General features: G+C 47.4%; 1 protein-coding gene across 1 annotated transcript; it reads right to left on the bottom strand.

Moving 5' to 3' along the window:
- Window positions 1-14,022: 14,022 nt before the first annotated feature.
- LOC144179668 (uncharacterized) lies at window positions 14,023-17,664 on the bottom strand. The gene has a single exon (XM_077708112.1). The coding sequence runs from the start codon at window positions 17,254-17,256 to the stop codon at window positions 15,985-15,987; it is 1,272 nt and encodes a 423-aa protein (XP_077564238.1). The 5' UTR covers window positions 17,257-17,664; the 3' UTR covers window positions 14,023-15,984.
- Between the last annotated feature and the right edge of the window lie 996 nt (window positions 17,665-18,660).

The following is an 18,660-nucleotide window of genomic DNA, read 5'->3' as shown; positions in this document are numbered from 1 at the left end:
ACCCATGTCATGGGCTTGCTGGTAGTCGGTTCGGATGTTGCAGTCGCCCCAACTCCATCAATTGGCCCTTGGCTTCACTGTCTCCAAGGTGCCCGCTAACTCTCGTGACGCACACGCCACACATAACCTCCATGAGTCACTGGATAGCTTTGTTCACTTCCTGGTTCTTCTAGCGTAGGGTCTCAATCATTTCGAGCTCCTTGGTTTTGTTTGTCTTGCTCTTGGTTGACCCGGCGTTGGTTCCCGTGGCCACGTCGGCTCAGCTAACGCGCTGCTTGGACGGGGATCACCCGTTCCTCACGGCGATAACGCAGCTGCTGCTGCTCCTCCCCAGCTGCGTCACGTCGCTTCCACTGTCCCTTGCGAACCAAGTAGGGTCTTGTATCTGGCCTTGCTATAAGACACCGATGAGATGGAAGGGGAGCGAGTGCATTAGTGATTCTTCGGTGATATTGTTCAATTTTAAGGTGCGGTTCTCAGATCAATTCTTTCGCTAAAGATTGTTGGCACGTATATTGCGCATATGTGGATGTATGTATAAGTGAACGCTGCCATCTTTGCTAATGAACAATTGGAAGTGTAGCGCCTGGCCCGTGTCCTCTTGTGTGTATTTCTTTGCGCTAATCAATATGCTCTCGGACCAAAACCAACACGCCCAGCAAAAAATTCTCCCTTGACGGTATCGTGCGGCGCGGTCCTTTGTGCACACACGTCGTTCTTCTTCACCTTGATTTCGATCTCGCTGGTCCTGCTGTATCGGGTGGCGCGCTCCTATATGGAGGTGCTGATCACCACAATGTTCTGCTGAGCATTGATGCCCAAAATTTGCCTACTTCCTGAGCCCTTGGTAACACCTGCCGCAGCCCAAAACGACTGGAGTCACCTCCACGAGTCGAGTGTTGGCGACGTTGAGACCGCCTCGCGGTCTTAATATTATCTTGATTCCGTCTCTCAGCAGTGTCGGCAAGAGCGCAGCCTTCATAGCCGAGGGTCTTATTAGATGCGAAGCAGCTTATGGTGGCGCCTGTTCCCTCCGCCGTTGTGTGGGCGCCTTTGTGTGGCGGCCACACCCCCACTGCGCATGCCTGGCCAGGCACCGCTGATGATGATTGTGGCAGGATGCCCCTAGGGCTTGGCCAACCAAAGAATCCGTCACGAGATAGCTTCGCGTTCAACCACCATCGTCATCTTCCCGTAGAGGAACCTTCTTCCTGAGTGCCACGAGCAACGCCGCCGTTAACACCACCTGCAACGCCAGCGTCGATGCCTGTGCCAGGGCCGCGAACAGCGCCGCGGAGAAGAGGGCACAACATGAAGAACAACAAGAAGAAGGAGCAGCACCTCCTCCTGCCGTAATCGTCCACCCGGAACACGAAGATGTCGATCTCATCCCGAGCCAAGACTGGTGCGCCTGATCAAACACGTGAGTCCGTGCGAGGCCGTGTGCAAGCGCCAGGACATCATGGACCGGGACGAACACTACAACTTGATGAGGACGACAAACGCGGAACAACATGAGCTACTGCGCGAGATCATCCACCGGCAGACGAGGCCGTCAGCACCTCCGTTACGGGTGTTCGGTTGCGGCAAGACGTTCGTCTTCCGGCAACAACACCGGCAACAACACCGCCTACAACGCGTTCGTCATCTGCGCGAGCACCGGAAAGGCGGCTGTGGCAGCGGGAGGACCCACGGTGCACGCGGCTTTCGAGCGCTCTCGGAAGACCACCGGCCCCAAAAAGGACGGAGGCCTGAAATGCGTGCTCATAGACGAGGTGAGCATGATGTCTGCGGACAACCTAAACGCAGTCGACTTGAGTCGACCCCATGGCTGCTTCGTATACTACTCAGGGTTCCCCTACGAGAAGATGGTGTAATTTTTTTCATGGCATACGCTGCCGCCTTCCTGGTAGCAGCCGTACCGTCTGTCGACGGCGTCGCGGCATCCCAGCGCCGGCTCCGCGAGCGTCAGTCGTTCGCCAGCATCCATATAAAGTCTTGCTGAAATTCTTCGCGCGAAATTTCTTCACCTGCTTGCACACACATCCTGGCTTCCCACTAGTCGATACGGGGAACTGCTCCATCTCCGCGTCAGTGCTTGGCATCCTTCAAGACCGGACGGGCCTCGAACGGTGCCGCGTTAGGCATAGCCTCGGCCATCACGCCTAGGCTTAGCTGCCTCCCGCCGGCAGTGAAGCGAAGTCCAATAAATCGATGAAAAAATGCTTGCCTTTGATGATGCTGGTATCAATCGATGTCATTCGACCTCGCAAACGCTTTGGTGCACACAGGTTGAGGTTTTTCATGTAATTATTACTGCGAAATGCCGTTAGAAGACGGAGTCAATGTGGAGTGTGTCCGCTCCCGTCGTGCCTCGCAGTGCCCTCCTCAGCCAATTATAGCATGTGTATTCTATGTACTCGATTAATTGAAAGTGTAATTGCCTACCGCGTTTTCACGCTTTTAATTACCATCCAATAGCACAGATGCTTAACTCCCTCCCCGTTAAAAAGCATCGCTAGAAGTCATAATCCCAACATTTCCCCCCTGGAACTGGCTTTATTCTTCGACTACAGGTCGGCTAACAAGGCGTCGTGTGCATCAGTCGCATGTTGCGTATGTGGCCTGCTCGCGCTGTTTTGCACTTTCGACGTTCCATTTCTTCGATGTTACGTTTCTGCTGTTTTGTGAAGAGTTTTGAGGTTGCGTGCGGTGCTTATACGGCCAATAGTAAGCCCGTGCGCACCGTAATGCAAGTTGAGTTATTCGGCGACCGCTGCTGCACTAATAAGGGATTAGCGGGAAAGCTGCTTTTCGCTGGCGCTGCTAAACCCTGTTTTCTAAGTTCTTGCGCGCGCGTCTGTTTAGGTTCGTACAGGCGTATGTGCGAATGAGCGTCTGCGATTTTTGTGGAAGCTGTGTTTCCCTTCGGGTTTAAGGATCCAGGTAGCATTTCCTTGGAGTGCGCGTACGAATGCGTTAAAACCCGTGATCTTAGCTGCTCCTTGTGGTGTCTCCTAAAGCGTTCAGATTCAGACGGTAAATGAACGATTTCATTTGTTGTATTGTGTACTCTATTATACGTTTAGCTTACTGAACCGGTTTCAGGAAGTGATTTCGGGGAACCGGCATTGAACAGAAACACATTAAAGGCACCTGAACGCGAACCGAAAATACATTTTTTTGGTTGGACTGCCTTTTTGCAAGGTATGGAGAAATCAGAATGGAAGTACACGTCCTTATAGACTACAAATTTCTTACAAAACTATGTATGAGTTTCTAGACTGTGGGTGGAATGCGATAATTTCTAGCGACTTCGGAACCACGGTGGGATAGCGCTGGAAGGAAATGCAGACTTAGACGGCCGGCATCAGCTCCTTTTAAGAGTATGTCGCTGCCGAGCCTGGCGTCCCATACCAAACGGCCTCCGCTGATAGCAGGGACCATATCCAGGTATGATGTGAAGCCCATGTCTGCGTTGAAATGATGAGGTAAAAATTGATTAGATTTCGTGCTACAGGTGCCACTATGGAGTAACTTCGCGTAGTGCTTGCCGTTGTCATACCGGATGCACGACTGGCAGTACCGAGAGACGTAGAAATGAAGCCTTCCACGGAGACAAATATCACAATTCGTGGATGTATATCAACTAGGTGCGAAGTTCACACTTTGGAAAGGTGCGCTGCATTGTTCGCGGGAGATGTCTTAAGTGATGCGAAACAAGCCGATGTGGCTGCAATGTGACTGGCAGTGGCATGACGCGGGTTGACGATGGGGCTGTGAAGCACGTCAGTCACTCCTCCTACATGTGCTCTCGAGGAGGCCATCGAACCCCAGGGGCTTTTTACACTTTAAAGCTGAAATTAGCGGCAACAAATCTACCACTTCTAGTAATGGTGCTTCAACACTAGAGCAAATCACAGGTGTGAAACTGAAAGATGGAGCACAAAAGTTTTGTTCGAATGCTTTATTCTTTTTCGGAGGTGAGTTCTCTATATCGGCAGCACTCTGTTATGTTGTAACTTCTAAACCAAAGTCGCCTTACGGCCTTTCTGAGGAACGTTGGTTGTGCTTTTCGCTGCTTCACAGGCAAGGGGTACTACCGTGACGCATTGAAATACGAACAACGGAGCGGGTGGCTCTCAGTACATGCCGTGAATTCTGGCGACGGGCCCCGTACGCGCGGTACGAACGAGTTACGAGAGTTCGTGACCAACCTTGATATGGGAAGGAGACCATCGTCTTTTCGTCGTCTGCAGAGCGCTCAGCACAAAATACACAATAAAGGAATATAGCTGCGTACGCCGTCTTCTTCTCAGCGCAGCGAAGAAGTTACGTAACGTTCGCGTGAGCGGGCGCCGAACCGGGAAGACCAACCAAAATACTCACACGCCGAAGGATGGTGCTTTCATACCAAGGTTGGACATGAACTCTAGTAACTTGTACGCACTGCGCGTACACGGCCCGTGCTACGCGCTCCGTTGTTCGTATTTGTACATGTCATGAGTGCCGTTTCGTTATACGCGGCCGCCAGCGAAACGTACGACAATGGGAAAGTGGTACAGTTCGGCCTATCGTCTCGCTGTATGCATGCAAGTATTCAAGCATTGAAAATTTATTCTGCTGAAGAGGTTGTAATTTTTAGGATAAAGGAAATCTCACAAACATATCTGCAGCAGTAGTATTTCTTAATTACAGTATTTGAAGGGCTGAGCGTGTACGACCTCGTACTTACGTGCATACCTGAATCCACAGCCAGCCAGCTGCAGCACTTGTTGCCTACGTAAATATGAGGGCAAAATTTGGCCAACTTACCGTTGGCAAAACACGCTGATGGTCAAAGAAAAGCAAAACCATGCTGAACGAATCCGAAAACTGAAAAAAAAAGTGTTGGCAATACCAGCTCTTTCATTATTTACAAGCTAATCTGCTTTGCTGGTTTTGTTAACGCCCATAGCTATCGTGTGGCCTGAGGAAAGCTCCCTTTAAGCGGTGATGACTCGGATTTGTTTCTATTATACGCGGGCTACGGTGCATGATTCTGTCGGCTATACCAGCGCAGTAGCACTCATTGGAGCCACATGGCCAAGTGTATACCTGGGTGGTCGTCATTAATTATTGACCTGCTATATCTTAAGCAGCTGCGATTTGGTATTCTGAGAACTCTGCAATGGATTTGACGGATCCGCATAAATTGGCCGATGAGAACGCAATCACCTTGTAATCGCTCCGAAAGCCGAGAGTGTGTCGGTTCGTCTAGCTTCCTTTGGCGAATGTGGGGATCTTCGAAGCTTTTTTTTCCTGTATTGAACAGCGAGTAGCCAACGCGATTTACAGATTCACGTATCGCAAGTATTCATCGTCTTCGCTCAAGTACTCTGGTGCCAAGTGCGGCGAAAACATCTTGCGGCGCTGTGAAGAGGTCGACACGCTGCCATGCTCTATGAGCACCTTTCACGGAACAAAGGCTGCACGACAAAAAAATGGAGCCTTAAAAAGTGAGCCCTGGGACACGCAATGCCAATCTATGTTTGTTTCCCATGGTTTTCAATTTTGTTGCTCAGGGTTACGCAGTTTGTTCAATGTTGGGTAAACAAACTGGCTGGAATGTTCTTCAAGGGTAAGTGCTAAGTATTTTGTTGGTCCTGACTGTGGTGTTTTCAATTACTACAGTAGGCACAAAGTTTACGCCACGCATAAGTGATTCTCGATACCCAGCTGTGGATTATATCTGTGTAGTTGGAATTAATGCTGGATCTTCTCCGTTTACGCCAGAACTATGTATTAAGACAAGTGGTCGTAGTATTTAGTAGAGCGTGAAGTTTTTCGAGCCTACAAAAACTACGTACTTATACCGTTTTTCTTCCGACACGGCCGGCCGGCAAATGGGATTTCGGCGCACTCCCGCTCTTACGGTTATGCCGAGGACCATTTTCCGCACACTTCTCTGGCAGACAGCATAGCAGCTGTGATGGTGCTATCCAATACCTTTTCTGGATTACAAATAGTGGTCGTAAGGACAATATAACACGGCAGGTAGAGCAATTTTTCGCTTGGAAATGTTTTAAAATTGGCCTCGAAGAAGAATTGCACAAGGAAATGCGTTTGGTTTTTTTTTTTCACATCTAGTCTGCGCCATCATTTAGGCAGTGTGCCAAGCATTTCAAAGCAGGTTGTTAAGGGAATTACCCATATCTGATATAGCTATCATTTAAGCTTAATAATCTAAGCTAACCAAACAGGCAAAAAAAGGGGGGGGGGGGGCAGGGGCCAGTGGCACTGATCTGACAACATCGCGATCTGCTTTGAAATGCTTGGCACACTGCCTGGCTGGCTAACGACTGCGTGACGAGAGATAATAAGAGCGAGAGACAGTTTTAATACGATCGTATTACCTGTTCCTTTCCCGGTGTAATTTATTCAGTTTTTGTTGTGCTAACAAAACCGCTGCACACATGTTACAACCCCGCTACATTTGCCGGACGCGCCCAACCGGAGTCTGTGCTCCCCGCAGTGACCGCAGGGGCGACTCACGGCTTTCAAAGAACATGGACAAGATCATGGCTTGCAGTATGCAGGAGCAGCAGAAGCACATGATTATCCGGAAGACGAGAAGCGGGTCGCTGTACTGGATGAATGCGCGGCCCTGGTCGTTGTGCTTGACACACATGAACAGCATAAATCAGCGTCAAAATGAGCAGGTGCATGAAGCTGCCGCTCAGTTAGTAACTCAGCCAGTGCATCCAATCGTTCAGACCCACCACCCGCAGCATTTCCCTCACGCCTGCGCATCGAGTGCGAGATGCAAACGCAGTGGTCTACTCCGGTGATGGGCCAATTTGCGAGATGCAACCGAGGAAAGCCCAAGTGAGGAGGGGCTGCTGCTTCAGCAGCAAGGCAGGTACGTACCGCTAAGATTCCGCGAATCACAACCTCTATGCATATTTGTAGATTCAAAGCCAAATTCCAATGGCGCTGGTAGCCTTGCGTCGGCTTGAAAACGCCAGTAACTTTAAAAATAGACAATTCTGCCACTCCCTGCACCGTACCTCACATGCTTGTTGTTTTAAAGAAAGAATGAAAATAAAATGCAAATTTCGGCACTGAAACGCCTGCCCCGCAAGAATAAACATCACGTCAATTTCAGCGCCCACATGAAATACCCAACGAGGCCAGATAATAACGAAAACAAATGAAAGTGTGCTGACTAAGAAGCCACTTCCTGGCAGCCCCCCTTTTGCGTCACAGAGAGTAGCTTGGGCGATGTGCGGCCGCTTCCAAAAGCTATCTCCTACTGCCATGATTGGACGATTTTGCACGTGCCTCTTGTTCCGTTTGTTTTATTTCTACCTCGGGGTTGAAAAGGTGCCCTGCCGCTAATGTCGTCATTGCTCGCCCTGTGTAGCGGGAGGTTTCTGCTCATACTAATCAACTTTTTTAGTGAAAGCTCCGTCTATCGAGGCCGGAATGGACGTGAACGAAGTTTCAAATACTAGTTCTTCCCTACAAAAAAATGATGTATGGTTTCCTCTTGATGATCTTAGATGGTAAAATCAGAGTGAGATTGGGTTGGGCTGCGAGGGTTCGTGAAAGAAATTTCTAAAGAGCACTTGTTCGACTATCGTACAGCTGTGGTGGGAATACAATTGGAATCATACCCTTCTACGCTTCACTGAAGATGTGAAGTCAATTTTATTATAAATCACACTAAAAGGTGTGTGTACTCATGGGCATATACATATACGATAACCAAAATATCTTACATAAACGCATCCCTTTCGGATAGTACACAGTTTTGCCTCAGTCGAATGCATCTCTCTACATTTATACGTACAGTCGACTCCCGATAATACGAATTGTTGATATGGTTCAGAATCTCGACTTTCGCCGCCAAGTCGAGCGTGCGACGCGGGTTGCCATGATAGCTGACACATCGCTGAAGTCGAAGCCTGAAACGTTTACCGCAAAAAATGCCCACACGGAGGGGTGGGCAACAAAGGTTTAGAACCGCAAAAGCAAGATATGCGTACTCTTCGGCGAGTCTCAGCTGGCCTGCCGCTTTATTAAGTGTGGGCTGCCTCAGTTGCGATGGCGCCGACACCCGTACTGAACACGGCGCTGTTCTTGCGGTTGAAAATGTTAAATTTTATCGAGAAACGACGGTCACCTCGATGCTTTTTTTCGAAATGACATTAAATTAGCGGATATCGGGTTTGAGGTCGAAATTACCGAACGATTTCTTTTATTGGTTTCCTTGTAAAATTGCGTGGATGATTACAACACCATGGATTAATTGAAAATGGCAATTTAAGCTACTTACAATTATCGCGAGTCTACTGCACTCGTATTTACATACCTCAGAGCAACGGAACGCCACCAACTAAAGCTCACCGAAAAAATGTACCTGAGAAAACACTAAATCCAACCCTCTCTTCCCTTTCACCAACTCACACTCAAACTCTCACGACACTCCGCGTGAAAAACGAGTGGCGCTGATTTTGGTAGGCGGACAGCCGCGCTGAGTGGCGCCTACATTGGGGGCGTAGCGCTCACCAGTGCGGTGAGACACTCGTCCGGAAATTACTTCCACTTCTGAGCGGCCTTTCGTGCGAGCGGTCCTCACACTTTCACGCATGCTCTGTAACCAGCTTGTACCTTTAAGAAAGCGGTTGCGCGGTGCCATCAGATTCTTAACTTTTCATACGCTATGTGTCTTGCGGCTCTTTTCCACGCCGATTTCGCCCCGCTAACGAAAGCGTCAAAGCAAGTAGACTAGTGCAGGAGTAATGTTGATTGATTGTGGGGTTTAACGCGCCGACGCAACGCAGGCGATGAGGCGCGCCGTAGTGGAGGGCTCCGGATTAATTTTGACCACCTGGGGATCTTTAACGTGCGCCGAAATCTCGTACACACGGGCGTTTTTGCTTTTCGCCTCTATCAGAAAAGCCGCCGCCGCCGCGTCCGGCAGGAGTAATGTTGCCGCTTCAGGAACCCACACGGTTGCCTATGTTATTATGCCATTGTTATTACAGCATGAGCAGTAGATGTGACCTTCCACCGAAAAGTTCGCCGTTGGCCTGCGGACACAGAGCGGCGGGCTGACAGCGCCATTGGTTGCAGGGGCGTTGCGTTCGCGCCGCTGACCCTTCGGCGGAGAACCCACTGTGTGGCACACAGCTAGTGAAATGAGCTGTAGTTACTGCAGAGTAGTCGGCACCTAAACACTGCAGGCTGATCCTCTCGGATTAAGGTAATTTCTGCAGTTGTAGGCCCATGACGAAACGGACTTCGACGCTACACGTTCCAGCGTTTTTTAATATATAGTCCCATACTGCGGGGTCTCACCGGAGGCCGTTTTGTCGGTTAGGCGTGCTACGTAGATGGCGAAGGGTGCCAGCATACCGATGCAGAAGCGCGTGAGGATCTCGGCGTAGTTTTTCTTGTCGGGGAATTCGAAGTAGGGGAGATACGGAAACCGGCGCAGCTTCACCGCGGGGTTGCTGGTCGGTGAAGTTGACACGCTTCGCTTGAGGCTCAGTGTGTCTCTGCTGTAGGGACGCCATGATGGGGAGCAGTGTGGTTATTTCGGGCAACTGCTCCTGACTGAATGGCGACTGGGGTTCCGAAAGCAGCCGCTCCACGTACTTCAACTGGGTGTCGACGAAAAAAAAAAAAAAAAACGGGCTTGCTAGTTTACTAAGTTTACTACGGGCAGCTAATAAAACTCAGGGCTGACTATAATGATTAATGAAGCACTTTTCTCCAAATCCTGTGAGAGGTGGTTCTTTTCGTGAAATTTTAATCCCAGACACATTGGCAGTTTCTGAGACGCTGAGATTTATATTTTTATAACCTATATATTAGGTTTTTCGTTGTCGGGTTTTATTTTTGTTAAGGGGGGGGGGGGGGGGTAAAAATCGGGTGCTTTTTTTCAAACTGATAATCGGTCAGAAATGCTTTTCTTTAAAGCATTCCGAAACTGGGGTTGTTTGGGTCAATTCGTCAGATCTGCGATGTTATACACTCAGTTTTTTTTATTAGAAAGTGTAACGAGCTTCTCTAATGCATTAAAATTTGTGTTTTTTTAAGCTCGTAATCGGAAGGTTTTGTAGGGTTTTCAGGCAAATCAGGGATTGCTAGCGAATACTCTCCAAAATTTGGCGTTTGCTTGGAAATTAATCAGTAACGGTAATAGTAAGGAGCATAAATAACTTCTAAGATATGAAGCATTTTATTCACGAAAAGCTGGTCATTTATTTTACAGATCCTTGTTTACATACCTTATCACCTGCAATCGCAACATTAAACCTGCCCGATTGCTGAACGTACCTCAGCTGGGAAAAAGTTTTCTCGACTTCCAAGTTCAGTCGACTTCACGGTTCCATTAGCTAGCCACACCAATGTCAGTGCAGCATTTACCCGCCTACGGCAGCGAGGGGTAGAGTAAGGCCAACTCTGAATGACTTTGAAAGCTGTGTTTGTGGGGCTTGAGAATGGCGGACCGTCAGCCCACAGTTGTGCAGATCGATCGATACTTTTAAAGGTTCCATTCGGGGAGGAATCGGGTTTAACCCGGCTCCCCTGAAACATGTTCGGGTCGGTAAAAATCGGGCAAAATCTGGTATTACGCGAAAACGGGCAACCCTACCTATATGTCACAGACGACAGTGACCGTTATCCAATTGGTCCCATTGAGTTGAGCAAGACTATAAGCCAAAACCTGTGGAAGATAATAAATACATAAGTGATCAGAATTTTTTTAAAAATATCGAATCCCAATTTTGGGCGTTTTATGCGCCGAACATACAACTTGACTATGAGGCGTGCCGTTTTGGACGGCTTCCGAATAATTTTGACTACCGGAGAATCATTATCGTGCACCAAAATTTCCGCACACGGGCGTCTTTTTCTTTTTTGACTTCATCCGAAAAGCGGCCACTGCAGCTTGGATCTAATTAGCGTCGTTAGCTTTAAGTGGAACTTTTACAGTAGCCGTTTGATATATACAACATTAAAAATAAGTTACTAATGGGTCATGCAGACAAGATACAAGTTTGCCTTACCCGAAAGATTTCATGTTTTGCAGTGCCCCCAGCGCTTATACGGGATGCAAACGATGCCGTATTCACTGAAATTAATCAATTTAGGATAAGTTTTTGATTCTACCGACAAATCGTGTTTTCGTGACGTCTGCGATGAAATTACAACGGCGGGAATTGAAACGAACTGCCAGTGCGTAATTAGGCTCGGCAGCTTTGCTTACCGTCAGTCCTCCCAGATGGCGCAGCCATACTGAGCCGCGGACCGCTGCCCACCGTTGCTTTATTTTCGACCATATTTCAGCCTGGCTTGTTCTTGTTAGTGTAGAAAGTGATCCTTTCGCAAAACATGGGTTATGGTCGACAAGCAGGGTCATGCAAGACAACGTCGCTTACGTCAATCGGGCAATGTCGTGTAAGACAACTCCAAAGCGGCGGACTGCTGCGCAGCTAAAACAAGCATAGTGCGCCCAGTACCAACAGAAGTGCGCATAGGTACACTTATATTTACGTGAATTTTCGTAACGTTTATTGTTTACCGCACAATTCTTAATGCTGCAAAATGAATATGCATGATATGTAAGCGCAAATAGCTCGATTGCGGAGCTTATAAGCCCTTCCTAATTTGCGTTTGCTTTTGCCGGCCTCAGCTAATCGCACAGCTGGGCATATGGCATCATAGGTTCTGTTGCGGGAAATCAGGTAGTGGGTCGCATGGCCATTCCTTTTTTTCCTAATTTAATTGTGGAGCTTATTTGAGTGAAATGTGCGTTAAAAGTGGAGCCTGCAAGGTTTAGCGAGGCAATCTTTCGATTGAACGAAAGGTGTTTTGTGTTCATGGGCCCTTTAAAGCATGCAGAGACGATAATTACGACACCTGCTCAGCGCAGATAATTGTTAAGCTATTGAGAACTCACCAGCTATGTGGTATCGACTGTTTGTCATCATAAACAAAAAAAAAATTACAAGAGGAATGGCGCCATTGATAGGATGCTTCGAAAATGCCAAGCGAAACTAGAAAAACATTACAAGCTATCATATAGCCTTTAAGTGGGTCGTGCGGAGGGGATGTTCTGGCTCATTTAAACAAGGTTGTGTTGTGTTGTGTTGTGTTTTATGGCGGATAAGCAACTAAGGCTATCATGCGCCAAAAAAAAGGTTTTGTGTTTTTTGTGGATAATAACCGATTGCTTTATCTTGTTATAGCTTGTTTAGAAGTGTAGCTTCTTTTAAAAAACTAAAGACAGAGGGAAGTTTGACAACAGCATTCTCTCCTAGAAGTAGGCTGGGGTGAAATGGAATTTGCTCGCTGTAGAACAGCCTAAAATGTTTTTTCCTCAAGGCCTCGAATTTCGTACATGAGAATAAGATGTGATTTACTGTAAGTTCCTGGTCACAATCTTCACATCTCGGTTTGTCTTGTTTCATAAGAAGAAAGTTATGTGTAAGATGTGTGTGTCCAATGCGGAGACGGCATAAAATCACTTCTTTGAGGCGTTCTTCATGTCTGCTTGATTCCCACTCTTCTATCGTGGGTTTAACCAGGTGGAGTTTGTTGTCGATTTCCTTATCCCATGAGGACTGCCAAGTTTCCCTCAGTTTGCTCTGTATAAATTTCATGCAGTCGCTGTGAGGAATCTGTACTGTCTCTATTGTTCGGTTACCCGCCTGTGCGGCACATACGTCGGCTCTCTCATTTCCTTTGATTCCCACATGGCTAGGGACCCAGCACAACTTAATTTCCTGTCCTTGTGTTGTGATTGTTTCCAAATTGTGTATTATTTCTCCTACTAGAGGTTGAGCTGCATTTTTGTATTGCACTGCTGTGACTGCGCTGAGAGAGTCTGTATATATAATACTGCGTTTAATTTTATTCCTCATTATCCTTTCTACCGCCACAGCAATGGCATAACATTCAGCTGTGTAAACCGAAGCGCACTGGGGTAGCCTGATCACCTTTTCCCATTTCCCTTGCACTACTGCACTGCCAACATAGCATGATGTTTTGGAACCGTCTGTGTAAAATGAGGTGTAGTCTTTCTATTTTTCGTTTAGTGCCAAAAATTCCTGCAAAATATGTTCTTGCGGTGTCTGCTTTTTTTGAAGGCGTGTTAGTGTGAAGTCACATGTTGTAGGAAAACTATACCAAGGGGGTAGTTGGTTCTGTCTATGGGAAATTTGAGGTAATGTGTGCAGCGTAGTGAATTCTTGGCATCTCTCTTCAAACCGAAGAAGCAATGGTCTGATAGCTTGGGGTTTATTATTGAACAGTGTTCTAGATGGGCATTTTGTAACTATGGGGTAACACAGATGTTTCGGCAGTGAACGGATCTTTAGTACGTATGAGCATGTGAGCATTGTTCTTCTATATGTGAGTGGTGGTTCATTTGTTTCTACGTAGAGGCTGTTTATTGGGGATGTCCTATACGCCCCAGACGAGAGACGTAAACCTAAATTGTGAACGGGATCCAATCGTTTCAAGTAGGACTGTCTCGCGGAGCCATAAACAATGCTACCATAGTCTAGGCAGGAGCGAACAACGGAGCGATAAACTTGTAGAAGGCATGATCTGTCGGAACCCCAGTGTTTCCGTGACAGAACCTTAAGTATATTTAGAGCTCGCGAAGCTTTCTTTTTAAGCATATTGATGTGGGGCAGGAAAGTGAGTTTTTTGTCGAACATTATGCCTAGAAATTTGTGTTCGTTTTGTATGGGTAAGTCGGTTTCCTTGAGGTGTAGGGTCGGATTGGTCTGTAAGCCTCTTTTGAGAGAGAAGAGAATAGCCACTGTTTTGCGTGCTGAAAACTGGAAACCATTTCTGTCTGCCCATGTTGTCAGTTTGTTTATAGTCAACTGTACTTGTCTCTCGCATGTTGCTACATTGGAAGATGTACAAGCAATTTGAAGATCATCAACATAGACAGAGTACATAATCGACTTTGGAATTATTTTGCATATGGAGTTCATTTTTACAACGAACAGTGTTGTGCTTAGAATACACCCTTGAGGGACCCCGTTCTCCTGTACAAATGTTCTCGAGAGGGTTGAGCCCAGGCGTACTTGAAATGAACGGTTTGCCATGAAGTCATTCAGGCAATTCAACATTCTTCCACGGATGCCTAACTCTACTAAATCCCGCATTATTCCAAACCTCCACGTAGTGTCATAAGCCTTCTCCAGATCAAAAAAGACAGCAAGACAGTGTTGTTTGTGTATGAATGCTTCTCGTACGGTATTTTCGAGGCGGACAAGATGATCAGTTGTTGAGCACGCCTTTTTAAACCCGCACTGGTGAATGTCAAGAAGTTCGTTTGATTGTAGTACAAAACTTAGCCTGGTATTCACGACAAGTTCAAAAGTTTTGGCTAGACAGCTCGTGAGGGCTATTGGTCTATAACTACTTGGGGAGGTTGGCGGCTTTCCGGGTTTGAGTAAAGCTACAATGAATGCTTTTTTCCAGGCTACCGGCATCCTTCCCGATACCCAAACTTTATTAAAAAACTTCAGAAGTACTTCTACAGAAGGACCCGAAAGATGTGCGAGCATTTCATAATGTATATCATCTGGGCCGGGTGCAGTCTGCTTACCGGCCGATAGAGCTCTCTTCAATTCTTGGAGCGTTATTAAACTATTATAAGGTTCGTTTATACCACCGTGTGTTGGAAGTTTTTGTTTCTCTACAGTGTGTTTGTATTTTAAAAATGCTTCTGCATAATGCACAGAACTGGAGACGCTGGAGAAATGTTCTCCCAGTATATCCGCCTGCTCTTCTAGGCTACTTTGTACACCAGGTGCTGTTAGAAGAGGAACTGTAAAAGGGGAGTACGTGCCATTGAGTTTCCGAACTTGCTCCCACATTTTTTTTGATGTGACTGAGCTGTTTATAGACGAGACGTAATTTTTCCATGAATCTTTCTCGGCATTCCGCCGAATGTATCGGGCTTTAGCTCGTTTCCTTTTAAACTCTAATAAATTTTCTTGCGTTGGATATCTTCGCAAGACTCCCCATGCTTTGTTTTGCTGCTTTTTGGCTTCCTTACACTCTTGTGTCCACCATACTTTGTTGTTTTGTCTCACCATTCCCGAGGACTGTGGAATAGCTAAGCGTGCAGCCTTAAGAATGCAAGATGTAAACCTTTCATTCAATTCGTCGATGCTCAGTGTGTCCGAAAAAACTTGGTCTAAAGTAGCTTCGGAAGTAAAAAGACCCCAGTCGGCAAACTGAAGTTTCCACCTGCGTGGTTTTGTCGGGATAATGGTTGGTGATGATGATGTTACGCTAATGATTACAGGTAGATGATCGCTCCCGTATGGGTTATCAATGACATCCCACTTAATATCGCTAAAAACACTCGGTGAACTAAAGGATAAATCTATGCAGCTCATTTTCCCTGAGCTTGGAGAGCAGTATGTAGGTTTGCCGGTGTTTAAAAGACAAACATTATTGGATAAAATAAAATCCTCTAAAATCTGCCCCCTTGCGTCAGTTTTTTCGCTCCCCCAAAAAGAAGAGTGGGCATTAAAATCGCCAACTATTAAAAAAGGCTCCGGTAGTTGGTTTACCAAGTCTTCAAAATCTTGCAGTGTTACTGTGAGGTGTGGTTCAATGTACACGCAGCACACTGTAATTGTTTTAAATGCAAGCAGGGTGACCGCCACTGCTTCTAGCCTAGTTTTAAGTTTGTCTTCTCGAGTTGCTATGCCATTTTGGACAATTATTGCCACTCCGCCCGAGAGCCTACTCGCCTGCTCTCGGTCGCAGCGAAAGACCTGGTAACCTTTGAGTATATTATGGTGTTTAGGACCTAAGTTTGTTTCCTGAACACAAACGGCTACAGGAGAGTGTGTGGCGAAGATGTCTTTGATGTCATTTAAATTATTTAAAAGTCCTCTGCAATTCCAGTGGACAATGAATGCCATGCTGCTTTTTTTGGTGGGGTGAAAACTAGGTTTTCGGTCCTGTGATTCGGGGCTTGTTTCTCTTTATGTTGTCTAGGGAGTTCCGCCGCCCATCCGACGTAGAGGGCGCAGAACCTCCTTCAGATGTGTCCATCGTCTCTTCGGAGACGCTGGAGGTTCGTGCAGAACGCACGTGTGTCGAACTGTTTGACCTCACCGTGTGGGGTGAGGCCTTGGAGACTGCCGAACCAGAGGTCCGTGCAGCCCGCTTTGGAGGTGGTGGCGCAGCGCTAGCTGCTTCCACCGGGGGCGCGGGGTGCCTTGCTGGAACCTCACTCTGTGTGGCTTCAGCAAGCGCCGAAGACCGCTGTGATGCTGCGCCCTGTTGCACCACAACGGAGTAGGGTCGCGTATGCGCCGAGGAGAGTCGCCTCCGTGCTTCGCGAAATGTCAGGTTTTCTGTTACTTTGAGTGTTATTATCTCTTTTTCTTTTTTCCATGCAGGGCAAACACGTGAGTACGCTGCGTGGTTGCCCTCACAGTTTACACAAAGATATGTTTGGGCTTGACAGTTTTCAGGAGGGTGTTCATGAGAGGCACATTTCGCACATGTCTGTTGGCCCCGGCAGTTCAATGAGCCGTGGCCATAGCGTTGGCATTTGTAGCATCGCCGTGGGTTGGGGATGTAGGGTCGAAGTTTCATTTTGGTATAGCCCACCTCCACAGATTCTGGGAGGATGCTTGATGCAAAGGTGAGGACGATATGCCTTGTCTGAATTTCTTTGTTTTCTCTTCTGATTTTGATACGGTAGACATTTGTCACATTTTGTTCCTTCAGACCGTCTAGAAGCTCTTCCTCGGACACATACTTTAGGTCGTCATCTGAGATGACTCCGCGGACTGTATTTAGTGATCGGTGCTCACTGACAGTTACAGGAATTTCTCCGAAAGAAGTTAACGCTGAGAGCTTGTCGAGCTGATGTTTGTAAAGTACTTCGAGTAGAAGGTCTCCATTTGCAAGCTTCTTGATCTTATAGCCTTCCCCAATGGTGGCAGTTAGGGTCTTTGCGACTAGAAATGGCGACACAAGTCGGGCAGTCTTCTCTTCATCACTGCTGTGTATTACGTGGAAGCGTGGAAAGTTGGCAACGTTCTTCGTGAAAAACTGGGCGGTTGCATCGGTGCCTCCTCTTTTACGAGAGGGATCAGATGGGCGAAAAAAGGAAGCCATAAATTGAAAAAACTGTTCGGCCATGGTGCCAGCCACCCACCATGGAGCCCAACAAGGGGACGGGACATGAACTCGTGAGCAAGTCATGCCTACGCCAGCTGTACACCGCGACTATAACCAAATATGGCTGAACACAGGGTTGTCCGCCACACAAGGTTAACCCTAGCCGCCAGGAAAAAAGGAAACTGAGAAAGAACGAGACGACAGGAAAGTTGTTAGAGAGAAGATAGGAAAGTGAAAGGTTGAAGGGGAGGACAGGAAAAGGCGACTGCCGATTCCCCCCGGGCGGGTCAGACCGGAGGTGCCGTCTACGAGAAGCGGAGGCCAAAGTGGTGTGTTGCCTTCGCCAAGGGGCCTTAAAGGTCCAAGCACTCGGCGTCGGCTCAACCACCAGGACCCTCTTTTCCCCGGTCACGGCGCTGCCACGTACGGCTAGACGTGGGTGCTCGGGGTCCGTGGTGTCGCACAGTACACGCAAACATCTGCTTTAGCAGATGCCCCCTGCGGGGCATTTAAACAAGGTGTAACCCAACTGTAACAACTAGAAATAAACGATGACCGTACGAAGGATACAAATGGTAGAAATGTCGGGAGAGTGTTATTGCCTAAAGGCTCTTTAATCCTCTCTATCACCCAGCGCATTTCCAGAGGTTAGTTGATGATGATGAGTCCGGTTATTACGTGGAGAGAGAGTGGCAACTGTGATAATGCCATCCACGCTGTCCCTCTAAAGAGCCCTGCGGCAGCGTACTTTAGGCGAAGCTTAAGCATTGTGTGCCGCTTCGGCGTTCGGCATTCAAGAGTGCTAATTAAAAAGCGAATGAGACGGTAAAGTTCCCATAAGGAAGTTTACGACAGACGATTTTGCCATTCTGGGGTGAGTAAAGTGCCCTTAAGAAGTAAGACACGTATCCGAAATAGTGTCTTGGCGACTGGCCTTTGCTTAGCCGTCACTACTTGCAAAAGAAAAGCGGTACTTTTTTTGCTTTGCGGTAGATCGTAGTTGGAACTGTATCTCTCAATATCCTCCTTGACTGCTAGAAGTCCAAAAAAAGCGCTAAATAACTAAAAGCCATTCCATGATTTCGTCGAAATAAGAAGCTTATGTTCGTTCGTTCCACATGAGGCTGAAAATTATTATCATGTTGGAAATTTTCCTTGATTTCGTAGCCCTGCTGCCAGTGTTGCCAAGCAGTGCATAGACACCTCCGTTAAGGATGCCTAGGTGGTATAAATTAATCCGCAGTTCCACACTACGCCGCACCTCATGAGTCAGGTAGCTTCGTCGTTTAAAATACCACATTGTTTTAACTACCAATCCACCTATTTCCGGAGGGGTGAAAAATGAATTAATCATGCATCAGACCTGAGAGCAGACACTTGGCATACGTGGAGTTCCTGTACTCTTTCCGTAACTGAAGTGTTTTATTGGGCGCCGTTTATGGTGTTTCACCCTAACGGTACAAAAAGTGGGCAGCGGTGTTTGCGAAA

Source organism: Haemaphysalis longicornis, unplaced genomic scaffold (genome assembly GCF_048455015.1).
Source record: "Haemaphysalis longicornis isolate Haplotype H1 unplaced genomic scaffold, Haemaphysalis longicornis Haplotype H1 scaffold_1, whole genome shotgun sequence".
NCBI lineage: Eukaryota > Metazoa > Arthropoda > Arachnida > Ixodida > Ixodidae > Haemaphysalis > Haemaphysalis longicornis.
The sequence above is the reverse complement of the archived record's forward strand: the minus strand, read 5'-3'. Positions and strand labels throughout refer to the sequence as shown.

Excerpts from the sequence above, each read along its gene's own strand:
- LOC144179668 (XM_077708112.1), bottom strand. The coding sequence starts at position 17,256 with ATGACTTGCTCACGAGTTCATGTCCCGTCCCCTTGTTGGGCTCCATGG.